Source organism: Pleurodeles waltl, chromosome 5 (assembly GCF_031143425.1).
Source record: "Pleurodeles waltl isolate 20211129_DDA chromosome 5, aPleWal1.hap1.20221129, whole genome shotgun sequence".
Taxonomy (NCBI): domain Eukaryota; kingdom Metazoa; phylum Chordata; class Amphibia; order Caudata; family Salamandridae; genus Pleurodeles; species Pleurodeles waltl.
In genome coordinates this window covers 261,721,618-261,737,132 of record NC_090444.1, presented here as the reverse complement: position 1 = coordinate 261,737,132, position 15,515 = coordinate 261,721,618, and the positions used below count along the sequence as shown (strand labels likewise).

The 15,515-nt window shown below is 42.5% G+C and overlaps 1 protein-coding gene across 4 annotated transcripts in view; it reads left to right on the top strand.

The window, feature by feature from the left end:
• THADA (THADA armadillo repeat containing) overlaps positions 1 to 15,515 on the top strand; it is a 1,551,972-nt gene that overhangs the window by 140,631 nt on the left and 1,395,826 nt on the right. For all 4 annotated transcript variants that reach the window (XM_069233992.1, XM_069233989.1, XM_069233988.1 and 1 more), the window contains exons 11-12: positions 11,000 to 11,220; positions 14,376 to 15,067. In XM_069233992.1, the coding sequence (XP_069090093.1) occupies positions 11,000 to 11,220; positions 14,376 to 15,067 (913 nt within the window). The remainder of the gene's footprint in view (positions 1 to 10,999; positions 11,221 to 14,375; positions 15,068 to 15,515) is intronic.

The window sequence follows — 15,515 nt, the reverse complement described above, 5'->3', positions numbered from 1 at the left end:
TTGGGTATTAGCAATAATCCAACATGGCTATTGCATAGAGTTCCACAACTTCCCACCAAACATCCCCCCCAAAACACGCAAAATGTCACCACAACATTTAGAACTTTTAGGACTAGAAGTTCAAGCACTACTGCAAAAGGATGCAATAGAGTTAGTACCAGTACAACAAAAAAACACAGGAGTTTACTCCCTGTACTTTCTAATTCCAAAAAAAGACAAAACATTAAGACCAATATTAGATCTCAGGACACTAAATACCTACATCATATCGGACCATTTTCACATGGTCACACTACAAGACATCATTCCACTGCTCAAACAGCAAGATTACATGACCACATTAGACCTCAAGGATGCGTACTTTCATATACCAATACACCCTTCTCACAGAAAGTACCTACGGTTCGTATTCATAGGAATACATTACCAATTCAAGGTGTTGCCATTCGGAATAACAACTGCACCAAGAGTGTTCACAAAATGTCTAGCAGTAGTAGCAGCACACATCAGGAGACAACAGATACATGTGTTCCCTTACCTAGACGATTGGCTAATCAAGACCAACACAGTAAAAAAATGCGCAAACGACACCACATTTGTCATACAAACCCTTCACAAACTGGGGTTTTCCATCAACTATACAAAATCACACCTAGAACCGTGTCAAACACAACAATATCTAGGAGCAACCATCAACACATCAAAAGGAATTGCCACTCCAAGTCCACAAAGAGTGCAGGCATTCCACAAGGTAATAAGTGCTATGTTTCCAAACCAAAAGATACAAGCAAAATTTGTGCTAAAACTTCTAGGCATGATGTCATCATGCATAGCCATTGTCCCAAACGCAAGACTACACATGCGACCCTTACAACAGTGTCTAGCATCACAATGGTCACAGGCACAGGGTCAACTTCAAAATCTGGTGTTGGTAGACCGCCAAACATACCTCTCGCTTCTATGGTGGAACAGCATAAATTTAAACAAAGGGCGGACATTTCAGGACCCAGTGCCTCAATACGTTATAACAACAGATGCTTCCATGACAGGGTGGGGAGCACACCTCAATCACCACAGCATTCAAGGACAATGGGATATACACGAAACAAAATTTCATATCAATTACCTAGAACTGTTAGCAGTATTTCTAGCGTTAAAAGCCTTCCAACCCATAATAACACACAAATACATTCTTGTCAAAACAGACAACATGACAACAATGTATTATTTAAACAAACAAGGAGGAACACACTCAACACAATTGTGCCTCCTAACACAAAAAATTTGGCAGTGGGCGATTCACAACAACATTCGCCTAATAGCACAATTTATTCCAGGAATACAAAACCAACTAGCAGACAACCTTTCGCGAGACCACCAACAAGTCCACGAATGGGAAATTCACCCCCAAGTTCTGAACAAGTACTTTCAAATTTGGGGAACACCCCAGATAGATTTGTTCGCAACAAAAGAAAACTCAAAATGCCAAAACTTCGCATCCAGGTACCCACACCGCGAATCACAAGGCAATGCTCTATGGATGAGTTGGTCAGGGATATTTGCGTACGCTTTTCCCCCTCTCCCTCTCCTTCCATATCTAGTAAACAAGTTGAGTCAAAACCAACTCAAACTCATACTGATAGCACCCACATGGGCAAGACAACCTTGGTATACAACTCTACTAGACCTTTCACTAGTACCGCATGTCAAACTACCCAACAGGCCAGATCTGTTAACACAACACAAACAACAGATCAGGCATCCAAACCCAGCATCATTGAATCTGGCAATTTGGCTCCTGAAATCCTAGAATTCGGACACTTAGACCTCACACAAGAATGCATGGAGGTCATAAAACAAGCTAGAAAACCTTTCACTAGACACTGCTATGCATCTAAGTGGAAAAGATTTGTTTACTACTGCCATGCCAATCAAATACAACCATTACATGCCTCTACTAAAGACATAGTAGGATACTTACTACATTTGCAAAAAGCAAATCTCGCTTTTTCATCTATAAAAATACACCTCGCAGCAATATCTGCTTACCTACAAACTACTCATTCATCGTCTCTATTTAGAATACCAGTTATTAAAGCATTCATGGAAGGGCTAAAAAGAATTATACCACCAAGAACACCAGCAGTTCCTTCATGGAATCTTAACATCGTCTTAACAAGACTCATGGGTCCACCTTTCGAACCCATGCATTCCTGTGAAATGCAATATCTAACCTGGAAGGTCGCATTTCTCATTGCAATCACATCCCTCAGAAGAGTAAGTGAAATACAGGCATTTACCATACAAGAACCATTTATTCAAATACACAACAATAAAATAGTTCTAAGAACAAATCCAAAATTTCTGCCAAAAGTAATCTCACCATTCCATTTAAATCAAACAGTAGAATTGCCAGTGTTCTTCCCACAACCAAATTCTGTGGCTGAAAGGGCACTACATACATTAGACATCAAAAGAGCACTAATGTATTACATTGACAGAACAAAGCTAATCAGGAAAACAAAACAACTGTTCATAGCTTTTCAAAAACCACACATAGGAAATCCAATCTCTAAACAAGGCATTGCTAGATGGATAGTCAGATGCATTCAAACATGCTATCTTAAAGCCAAAAGAGAATTGCCTATTACACCAAAGGCACACTCAACCAGAAAGAAAGGTGCTACAATGGCCTTTCTAGGAAACATTCCTATGAGCGAAATATGTAAGGCTGCAACCTGGTCTACGCCTCATACGTTTACTAAACACTACTGTGTAGACGTACTAAATGCACAACAAGCTACAGTGGGCCAAGCTGTACTAAGAACATTATTCCAAACTACTTCAACTCCTACAGGCTAAACCACCGCTTTTAGGGGAGGTAACTGCTTTATAGTCTATGCCAAACATGTGTATCTGCAGCAACATATGCCATCGAACTGAAAATGTCACTTACCCAGTGTACATCTGTTCGTGGCATTAGTCGCTGCAGATTCACATGTACCCTCCCACCTCCCCGGGAAGCCTGTAGCCGTTTAGAAGTAGATCATAAATCTTAAACATCTGAACATTTGTAAATAATTATTAGAAACTCTTATCGTACATACATATTCACTCCATTGCATGGGCACTATTTATACCAAACAACTCCATCCTCACCCTCTGCGGGGAAAACAATCTAAGATGGAGTCGACGCCCATGCGCAATGGAGCCGAGGAGGGAGGAGTCCTTCGGTCCCGTGACCAAAAAGACTTCTTCGAAGAAAAACAACTTGTAATACTCCGAGCCCAACACCAGGCAGCGGACTGTGCCAAACATGTGAATCTGCAGCGACTAATGCCACGAACAGATGTACACTGGGTAAGTGACATTTTCATTATTCATCGTCAACACAGAACTGAGTGAAGATCTGTTTCAGACTGAAGGGTCTTTCCCAGTGACAGTATCTCCTACAGTAACTCAAGCATGTTTAACCCCTTTAATCTGAATGTTAGTGCTAGCTTAATTAAGGCTAATCAACATTTAGAATTCCAACATTGTGTTTTGGGTTGCATCCTTCATGATTGAAACTAGGCACCTCGGGCAGCAGGCGTACCCAGCCCCGGAAGCACAAGCAGCAGGGTCATGAACGTGGAGCAACAGCAGGCATTCTGGCTAGTGTGGATCTTGGTGTGCACATCGAGCCCGAGGTGCTGACAAGCCCACCAAGGCAGATTGCAGCCAGCTATAGGGGGAAGTTGAAGATTCCTCTGTTAGTTGGATGGACAAGAGCTGCAGCTGGCCAGCGCTGATCCTGACACTCTGAGTTTGGCGTGCACGCAGAGCTGGGTGGCTCTTAATGCAGTAGTGTGGTGCTAAATCTAGTGGAGCAGAGCTGGGACCAGAAAGTCTGCAACCTAGTTTTTCCTCAAACTGTTCCCTGAACTCCACGACAGTGACTTACCCAGCATCTGCTCTGCCGATGATGGTTTTTGCAGTCCCTATGGACAAAGGTGAGTGCTGCTCGTCTTGAGGAGTCGGGACAGGCCAGGGCTTTCCGCTTGGGGGCTGCTACAGCAGGGTATGGGAAGCAGTGTCAGGAGGGGCCGCAGTGTGCCAATGTTTAATAAGTTGGTAAAGTGGCAAGGAAGACCAGGGGAACTGGCCGTATCGAACTGATGAAGAGCAGCCTATGGCAAACGTCCCTGTCAGAGTTTGATTAAAACTGGATGGAGGCCCTAGTATGGTGGCAGATTAGTCTTATGGGACCTTTTCTGGTAATTTACGCTGCTCCATAACACTGGCTGTATATAGAACCTCCCACCCCTTTTTTAAACAGCTTGGTAACATACAAAACCATCTACCACAATATTCAAGCTGCTCCTAGATTAGAAACTCGCCATAAGCTGCTTTTATACGCCCCTTTCTTGAGTAGGCGGATGCCTTCCTATTGAGGCTTGCAGTTTGGGGACTTTCAGCACTGAGACCTTGCCTTTTTGCACCGCTTGGGAATTGCTGGCCTGTCAAGTGAGGTTCTGTAGTAAATCTGGGCAAATAACCAAGTAAGGAAGTATCTGGAGTAAAAAACAAAAAAAAAAAGCAGCAGGGTGGTGGTTGACTTTTGTTGCAAGCAATACTGTACAGAATGCGAAAATAACCCTTCAAATCTGTGAATCCCTCTTGCAATGCAAATATCCTATCTATGCCAACCCAGATATGAAAAACTCTGGGAGATCCATGTTAAATTAGGAGCAGCCCGAAGGAATAGCAAAGCTCAGTTGAGGATGGAATCCAAGGCCAGAGAACAGCTGAATGCTGGGAGGCTGGAAAGATGTACCAGAGAAGAGGGGGGTGGGAAGGGGCTGGAAATAGAAAACTGGGGAGAGTTTCCAGATCCCCACCTGGTGGCTTCGGGATCATCTCCTTCGATGCTGGAGCTCACATATGGCAATATTGAGTTGGCAGCAGATATCAACAGGTAAGCAGCTGCAAGTCCATTCAAAATCTAAATAATACCTGCTGTTCTCAAAGCCTTTGAAGACTTCTAGGGGGTCGGTATCAGCTGTCAGTGAACAAGGGGTTAAATCGGCAAGCTCTACGGATTTTTCCAGAGCTTTTAGATGAGCAGCCAGATGTTCAGGATAGTCCCCAAGTATCAGAGGGGGCTAGATTACTAACCTCTCCACCACAGCAGAAAGCCCCTCAAGCATCACCAGGCTTGTACACGGAGGCATGTTACAGACAGCACTGGTACAAACTTCCTCAGAACAAGGAGAGATTCTGAGGGTATCAAAATATGCAAAAGGAACCAGGGGCAGCAATGCTGGGTGCAATCAGTCTATTAAAAGCTTGCTTGATACTATCTTATTTGAAATAAGAGATCTGAAGTCCTCACAGGTGAATAAAATTGCTACTCTCCATGAAAGATTGACAAAAAATGAAGAGGGTATGATCCGGTGAAACTAGAATCTCTTGTTTAGAGGCCAATGTGATATCTATGCAGAAAGATCTGCTCCAGCTTGAAAAGAATTAAAGGCCTTTTGGAAAGTAAGGTGGACGATTTGGAGAATTACAACAGGCGGTCTAATCTCCGAATTGTAGGGGTCCCAGAGAGGTGCGAAGGACAGCAGATGACTCAGTGGGTGTACTCATTGATCAAGAAAGCATTGGCTCCTCTGGTGAGGGATTCATCTATCACTAGGGCTCATAGCGTTCCAGCCCAACGATCCCCCAGCATTAAGCATTCTTGCATGATATTGGTGAACTTCGCTGATTTCCCTATAAAGGAGCACATTTTGTCCAAGGCCATAGAAATGAGAAGCTTCTCAACTAAGAAGTACCCCAGTTCTGGATCTTTTCTGACCTGTCTGCATCCACAGCATGGCGACAAAAAGAATTTGTCAAGACAATAGATTAGTTTAAATCCCAGTGGGCCCAGGCATCCATAGCTCAACAGTCAAAGCTCAAAGTTCTGGTGAAAGAGCAATTATATCTTTTCTCGGCCATCGGTGTGGCACAAGAGCTTCTCCAGAAGTTATCATACAAGGTCTAGGCTCTACGATGGACTTGAGATGTGTCAGGGCATATTGTTCCATGCGTTGTAGTCATCTTTGATGAGTGGGGTGCTTTCGGGGGGCATCCCCTTTTTAGATGTCAGTGCAGTGCCAGGGCACCCGTTTTTTGGTGGGCTGGGAGAGGGGTAGTGCGGGAAATTCCCCCCTTGAGGGTTGAAGGGCAAAAGGGCACGGGGTTTTTGGTACGGGTGTGGTTTGGGTGGAAGGGGGCACATGTAGGGGGAAGACAAGAAAAAATTGAGCTCTGTCACAGTAGTTGTTTTGAAATGAGGGTGAGCAGGGCCAACAGCAGCAGATGATTGTAATTTAGTAATGCAAAATTTAGGGAATATCTCTGTAATGCAAATGGTATCCTTAACAAGCGCAAATATGGGGGGGACTCATACGATGGCTAACATCACTCTCTCTAGAAGTAATTTTCATACAAGAGACTCATTTGAAGAGTAATGCTCCAAAATATTTTATTCCCAAGAGGTATTCTCATGCGTACCTTGCTTCAGGTGGGGTTGGGAGCAAGGGGTGTAGCGATTTATCTAGGCAGTGGTATTGACTGGAAGGTAAGGGAAGTGATATGGGATCCTCATGACAGATGGTTGTGGCTGAAAGAATCGGTCCATCACTCCCACCTCAATTTAGTGATTTACTATGGTCCTAGTAGCGACGAGATGAAAACTCTATTAGCCATCTATATTTTCGCAGTGGGAGCAGAGGGCCCGTTGATTTTGGGAGGGGATTTTAATTTTATTCTGGATCTGTCTTTAGATATGTCCAATAGGGTTAAAAACGACTGAAACCCAAGACTTTGGAACTGATTTCTATGCTAAATATCTGGAATAACACAGTTAACATGCTTTTTACAATGCTTTCAAACTGCTTGTCGGCTTGATTTTTTTTGGTTTGGCATCGCAGTTCCTTAAGAGAGCTTGGTCTGACACCTGGTTGAGTGCTTTTTCGGATCATTCAGTGGTCTTAATTTCAATAGAAATAGCTACTCCCACAAGAACAGGGTCTAGGTGGCAGCGAGATAGGGCTTTATTAACTAATCAGGAATTAACAGAAACGGAAATACGACCTTGCTGTTTTCTGTTTGGGAAGCTTTCAAGGCCACGGTACCTGGGCATATCATTGCTTATAAAGCCAGTCAAAACAAAGAGCGCATTAGGCTAATAAAGAAGCTATAGTCAGCGGTAGATTCCGCTATGAGCGCTGTTATTCATTTGTCGGGTAATGGATCCTTAGTGAAGGGTTTGAAGAAGGCTAAAAAAATTCAAAGGATTTTTTTTATATTTGAAAAAGTAATAACTCTAAATCCTATCAGCTACAATTGTATGAGGAGAGTCAGAAGATTCTTAGCTTGGTCCATGCTGACTATAAGCTCCTGACTAAATTATGGGCTACGCGTATCCTCCCTGCGGGCCAAACGCTGATTCATAAAGACCAGAACGGGTTTGTTTCCAATTGCCTTATGGCTGCAAATACTAACGTTTTGCTTCATGCAATATATTTCTTCTCGTGTAACCAAACGCCTGCAGCAGCAATTATGGTTAACGCTAAGACGGCTTTTGACCTGGTTAATTGGGACACCTTATTCCTTTGCTTAGCCAAATTTGTCTTCCCCTCGGAATTTGTCACTCTGCTAAAGAACTTGTACCAGGGAGTGCAGGCCAAGTTAGTAGTGATTTCCAGTGCTGTGGGTAAGGTGTCTATCAACAAGGGCACCCATCAGGGATATCCCCTGTCCTCAATACTTTTTCCTTTTTTTATTGAACCATTACCTTTTAAACTTCGTAGTGCAATAGCAGCACTGGTGGAAGGGATGTCTAAATTAAAGTTGTTTGCAAACAATATGATTTTGTACGTTAAGTCCGATCAAGCTTATGTACAGGAGGCGTTCAACCTTTTATACATGGGCATTTGGGGGTACAAGGTCAATCTGAGCAAGACGGAAATGTTGCTTGTTAATGCACCAGTTGAAGGACTACCTGTTTTTCTACAACATCAGGCTAGTGCTCAAAGCCCAATCAAGTATTAAGGCATATACGTATCTGGTAATCTTTTTCAGTTATTTCAGCTGAACTACATTGTTGTGTAGAGGATGGCACAAGAATTACTTGGTAGATGGTCTCTCCTCCCCATGACGGTTATTGGGAGGATAGCGTTAGTTAAGATGTCGATATTACTTTGGTTTCTGTTTTTGTTTTCCAACATTCCTATTAAAATTAACAGTAGTTATTTTCAAGAACTCTATTCTCTTTTTAGAAGTTTTATTTGGAATAAGAAGGCCCCTAGGGTTAAATTTGGCGTCTTGCAGCTCATGAAGGACAAGGGAGGTCTGGCGCTTCCGCATAATCCGACGTACTACCAAGTGACTCATCTTGAACTAGTAGGAAGATTACTTGAAGGCAAGGGAGTATTAGATAATTACTTTTTAAGGAACATGGTGCAGGAACCTGCAATTAGATTGCCAGCTCCCATAAAAAATTGCTAAACTGCCAGAATACACTTCAGGAGTTGGGGAGTAGGATAACATTCTTATACAAATATTACCAGATCCCAGCAGGCTTCAGCTACCTTCAGATCCAGGAATGCAATTATTTTGGCCTGTCTTTATCAAGGGCTATGCTGTCTTTTTGGGTGTTCCATGGTTTTAAGGAGCTTGCACATTTTGTTATAAGGGGCAAATTAACAGCCTGGGACAAGGTAGGGGTGATATTGGGGATGGGGGGCAAAAGTGGGATGGCAAGGTAACCGCTTTAGGTAAAGCTTCTTACAATGAACTCACTTTGGTTTTAATTCATATGATCCCAGCAAGGAACCACATCAGGGCTTACATTGGTTAAGAGCGGGCTCACAATCATCGGGACATGCTACAGGTTGCTGCGTAGCATTTGAGTCAGGATATTATTCCTGGGTTCCTCGAAAGAATCTTTGAAAAAACTCAATGTAGACTTATGGAGAACAATTGGCAGGTCATCTGTGAGTTGGAGGACAAGTTGCTGAGAGCTGCAAACTTTAAGAGAAAGTCCTTTCTCTCCCAGTGCTTGGCATACTACACTCCTAATGCTGTGCATAAAATGTATTTGGACGTCTCTGACCAATGTTTTCACTGCCAACGGGATGATGCGGGGATTGGCTCCATATATTCTATACGTGCCCAAAACTAAGTAATTTCTGGGATTGCTATTCTCCTTGATAAGTAAGGGAGTAAAAACCGCTTTTGTCCCCAACCCTAGTCTGGTACTTTTTGGACCTCAAAGGAGAGCCAGAAAATTTGTAAGACAGGCCAGGTTTTTATCTCAATTGCAATAACTGTAGCCCAGTCCCTGATCTTTTAAAATAGGAGCACTAATCAGGCCCCTCCCTGCATTACAGAGATGGTGGGAGGAAATGTTGAGGACAAAAAAAATCGAAGAAGTTCATGCAAAGCGTGTGGGGGGGATATAATAGGTTTGCAGCTATTCAGTACCATTCTGAACTTCTTGAATGTATTTCGGGACTGGTCGGTTCCATCGGGAATTCCAGTATTTTTTTATTTATTAAAAAATTACTGACTCCATTCTCCACGTTGAATAGTGCACTAGAATATTATTCATGCTGCTGCAGTAGTTTGCATTTTAAAGCATGTTGCACTTTATATGATACTAAATCTTTTTTTAGCTCAGTTGTCGGTTCGCTCCATTAGGAGGTCTTACTAAGTATGTTAGTAGGCAAGTCTGTCTGGCCTTTTTGTATGGAGTACACAGGACTTTTGTTATTCAGGTCACTTCAATAATTTATTTCAAAGCATGTAGCATTTACTCCAATAGTTTGGGGGAATTTAGCTGCACATGGCACTTTATTCTATTGCACTTTAATTAGGCTTGGGAAAGCCAGCTGCATTCCTTAGCACTTACGTGAGTACAAGGCTGTTGCATTTTATTGTAATCTATAATATGCTGATGTTCCTTGAAGGATATCGACATAAACAATTTGCATTTTGTAGCCGGGCACCCCAGCTGCCTCTTCTGCATCATATTTTCCCATTTCTGTCCGATTGTTTTCTCAAAATTACGAAATTTTTACTATATCTGGCTGTTAAGCACAGACGGCACCCCCATTGTGGGTTTGCGCATAGGCCAAGATTGTGCTCCATCATTATATTGCTTTTCGATGTTTAATTTGAACTCTGCACTGAATTATTTTTGGGAATATACAACTGGTATGTTAGAAATTGTTATTTATGCTGTGGGCCTGCCCTACAGCAGGATTTCAAAATCAGTAACCTGCAATGACTTACATGTATTTGTCTTTGATGAATGTTTTAGTCAGTTGGCTGTATGAGCTCAAATAAATAAAAACCTTTTAAGAAAATGATTGAAACTAGGGATTTATGCTGAGATATTAGGCTGCAGGCAGGTGCTGTTGTTAAAGAGAAATGTAGATTTTGGGATTTGGAAAGTATGCGATGGAAAACCCTGTGTCTGTTTTTAGAGGTTCAACATTGCAAATATTGTGTAAGTAGTAGAGACCGGATTTCGGTATCGGATAGTGGTAGGATATATAAAACGGAAAGAAAATGTTTAACATATGTATTTTAGCTTTTATGACCACCTTCATAGCGCTGTGCTGCAGCTATTAGACACAAGTGTTCAGGTGTGCTCTGTGACACCCTGTCCAGAACATATGGTCAATGTGGGAGTATCCCATCTGTCAAGAAGCACACCCAGTGTGAAATGGTCCTTGGTGCTGTCTACTTGCTGTGCCTTTGAGACACTTACAGTGGCTTAAATTAAAATATGTACTTTTAACACCTCTAAACTCTGTACGTTAAAACCAGTGATATTGCTAACCGTAAGAAACAATTATACATATTTGTAGTCATGTATATCCACATCATTTGCTGTAAGATTGCTCTTAAGCAGTACACATGTGAAGTAATCTTTTCAAATGTCATTCTTCTTACGTAGGTGAGTAACCTGTTACTCCGGTCAGTGGATTCAGCAGGTTTACCAGACTGGTTTCTGAGCAGCTGTGGGAGCCTGTGCAAGGAAGACGTGCCCGACTCAGTCCTCCTCTTCTTGTGTCATGGAGCTCTGGCCATGCTGGATTGGGGACAAGGACGCATGGGCTGGAATGGAGAAAAACTGCTCCCAGGGATTTTATCGGTTTTATTATCCCTCAGTTCACGGTAAATGTTGGTTTTTGTACATATAATATTTCATAGTTTAGAGATGCTTTAAATGTGCATGTACTATGACACTAGATGTCCAAAGACTGACACATACACTGCTGCGTATTTTAAAGACCTGAAATGATGTCACTGCTTATGCTGGTTTTATCAACACATCACAAGACTTGGTGTAAATCATTTACAGGAGTGATGCTTCTGCTGGTGCCAGGATTGATGGTCACCTGTGTTCATGTGGTTCACAATAGTAGGCCTGTGATTGGAAATAATAAACTATGGGGGTCATTCTGACCCCGGCGGTCAGAGACCGCCGGGGCCAGGGTCGGCGGGAGCACCGCCGGCGGTGCCCCGCAGGGCATTCTGACCGCGGCGGTTCGGCCGCGGTCAGATGCGGAAAACCGGCGGTCTCCCGCCGGTTTTCCGCTGCCCATGTGAATCCCCCCCGCCATGGGGATTCTGACACCCCATACCGCCATCCTGGGGTTCCGCGGGGCCCCTGGGGGCCCCTGCAGTGCCCATGCCAATGGCATGGGCACTGCAGGGGCCCCCGTAAGAGGGCCCCACTTTGTATTTCAGTGTCTGCTTTGCAGACACTGAAATACGCGATGGGTGCCACTGCACCCGTCGCACCTTCCCACTCCGCCGGCTCAATTCTGAGCCGGCGTCCTCGTGGGAAGGATGATTTGCCCTGGGCTGGCGGGCGGCCTTTTGGCGGTCGCCCGCCAGCCCAGGGCAAATCCCAAAATACCCTCAGCGGTCTTTCGACCGCAGAGCGGTATTTTGGTGGGGGAAGTCTGGCGGGCGGCCTCCGCCGCCCGCCAGACTTAGAATGACCCCCCATATCTTGTTTCCAAGTGCATTCCATTCAGCCTTCTAGCTCAAGGGATTTTATCTCCTGATAAATGCCCATTGGCCATGTCATAGCACAAACTTAGCAGGAGCTTAGACATCCACTTCCTGACCCTCTCCAAACCTATACCGATTAGGAACGAAGATGGTGAGTTCACATTTTGGCTGGTTCAAGTAGACTCAATTTACAGTTCAGACACAATGTGGTGGTGATCTAAACAAGCTAGGACTCACATTGAAACCAAATCTTTTTTTAAACTTACACCAAATTTAGAACAATAGGAGAAATGTGGAAATGTTAGTTTTGTGGGTTTGGAGGCACTTTTAACTGTTGAATCCTATATATGAGCAATCAGATTATCAAAATTAGTAGAAGCTACAGACTTCAGCTGGTATAGTGAGATGGGATGATTTCATTTGTGGAATTTCACTCCAGTGTTCCAATACCAGATGGTGACATTTAGTGGTATGTGACCCTTAAAAGAGCCTTGAACTTGGTCTGCACCGCCAGATATTTGCATGGAGTCAATGGGCAGTTACAAATTCCTACAAATAGCGAAAGGGAGCAATTAGGAAGGTAAATGGCTGCCTATAATATTTCTAAAATGACCCAATGACACAACTTAGGCAAACATGAGAAATGAGGTTACAATTTGATGTCTCAAAGAAGAATTGATCCTATTTGACATGGCACGGCCCTTGAAATACCAACGGGCCAGACTGAAATATTGCATTTACATGGATATTGACATACTGACAAGATGTACGGTTCAAATTTGGGGGTAGGTAATATATGTTGGAAGTAGAAACAAAGCTGTATCTTACAGGACTGTGAATTGTGAAGTGTTATTGGAGGGGAATATTTTAGCAGTTAGGTCTAATTCTTCAGAAGCAAGTTGTATGACTTAGCAAAAGCCAGGAATTGTTCTCATTGGAGCATTATGCTCTACATCAGATATATTTGTTTTATTGAGCAAGATGGTAGGACTGTTGTAATCTTTAGACACAGAAAACTTTAAATAAAGATAAACATTGCCTCACGGATGCCGGATTTGACTAAAGAAGTAGCACTGGAGAAGCTTAGATGATAAAACGTAATTGGAAATTTTTCATATGTGCAAATATTACAATCCCAATTAGTTATGGAGATATCATACATTTTATATATATATACATTGCCTGGTGTTTATTTTCTGAACGAGCATCCAACATGACTTTAATGGCATACATTTTTTCTCTTACATCTGTTATCGTTAACCTGGTTTTATTGTTCACATAAAGGGAACTTACATGGTGAAACTTACTGCTGTTTTCCTAGAGAAATAATGTATCAAATACACTTATCTACTTTTTTCATTGGCCTAATTTATGACACCACAACACTTTCGCTGTATTACTGTAACTCCTCGTGTAAGGAGCTTTATTCTCTTAGTATTTATTGGAAGTTACTTCCCAGGTGCTAATGCAGTCTCTCAGTTACTGCAGAAATAGCTTTGGGGTAAGGTAACATTCGCTGTCATCATTCACACCCATCTCACTGCGAGCTTACATTGCCTCGTCAAACAGCCCAATCATAACTTTATCTGCTTTATGTCAATCTGAAATAAAGTGGAATCCTGTAGTCGACCTGTCTCGTACTGCTTTGGTCTGCTTCTTACTTGTCATGCAGGTGGCACAAATTTGAGTCTGAATGCACACCTGCGCTCACCACCTGAGCCTCTGGACATGCATATAATCTAGCAAAAAAATAGGATTCGATCACCCAACCAGGACAGTTGGACAGTGGCAGTGCCTAAGTTAACATAAAAGTAGGACTTCTGAGCCAAGACCTCTCAGTGCCAGCCAGAAACATGTAAATAATGTACCCATGTGGTTTGAACAGCAGAGCTAGGCTAGGGAAAAGTGCTTTAACTGCAGTAGAACAAGAATGCCAACATTGAATTATTAATTTATTAACCTCAGGGTAGGATTCTGGTGGAGTGATGGTCATATGAATACTATGTCATGTGATGCGAATACACATTGAATACTGCAGAGATGGTAACGTCTTATTTTGTCAAGCCTACTCAGCTAACCAATGGTAGGTGACTTATTCTGCAGCATCTGCTTTATGTGGCTGAAATGGAATAAAATGGATAAATGGGATGTTTCATATGTTATTCAACTTTTTGTATGTTACATTATATTGAAAACTTAAAACATTCGGATTAAAAAAGAAACATGCAAAGGTGTGACAGTTGGCATGGCTCATGTTTGTTTTGTTTGCATTTCTGTAATTGGATCTGAAACAAACGTTTCTCTCGTAGGTTAAAAGAGTCAAGCGTGGCTATGTTGTTGTCTCGAATCTTAGCCATGTGGACCAGCACTGCCCTGGATGTTCTTAATGCGTGCTCCCAAGACCTTCGCTGCAGTCTTAATGGAAATACGGATACTCTTGGCACTCTTCTGGAATATGTCTACACACACTGGGAACATCCATTAGATGCTGTCCGGCACCAGACAAAAGTAATATTCAAAAACCTCCTCCAAATACACATGTCAACCATGGATGCATTGGATATTAAACTGGACCCATTCTTTTCCAGACTAACAAAGAGCTTGCTGAGTTTAGAATGGCACACTAAGGGGAAGTATGCATCACTTGCATGCTTAGTGGACTGTGTTGGTGTAGAAAGTATACTTGCAATAGACAGAACGATCCCAGCGCAGATCTTAGAAGTAATGGGTGATCAGTCATTTGCTCCGTATGCAAGTAATCTTCTGGAGGCCATGTTTGTAAACCACAAAGATAATCTAAGGGTCACAATGCAAGGAAAATGCTGGATTGACCAGTGGCATGAAGCCTGGGTGTCCCCTCTTCTCTTTTTATTGTGTGAAGGAAAGCCTCTCCAAACAACTTACATCATCGATTATTACTTACCCAAGTTACTGAAGTGTAGCCCTGAAAGTTTAAGCTACATGGTGAAAATACTAAATACCTCTGCAATGACTAATGTTGGTGAGTACAACTTTAAAATGTGATTTTTCCATATATTGCAATAGCCAATAATTAATACATTTATGCTTGTTTGTAAACTTGGATACGTTAATTCATACGCATAAATGGTTCAGGGCTTTTGGAGGAAGCTTTGAAATATATATGAATCTTTTCCTGTGGTCTTATCTAATTCAATCATTCCAGAACTGACAACCAAAAAACTGCATGTCCAGTTTCATTTATGATTTAGCAAGTGGTCTGGTCATTGTAATCTACCGGGCCTTGCAGTCAGGCAGCACGTTTCACCCTAAATTGTCATTTATCTTTGACCCAGTTGTGATTGCAGCATCAGAGCAAATCGCTTGGCAATATAAGGGATCTATGTGTATTATGTGAAATTGTAGGGTTTGTGGTTGGGGCTGCAAGAAAAGGTGTGTCAGGATGATGCATGGCATGCAAAGTTCAACTG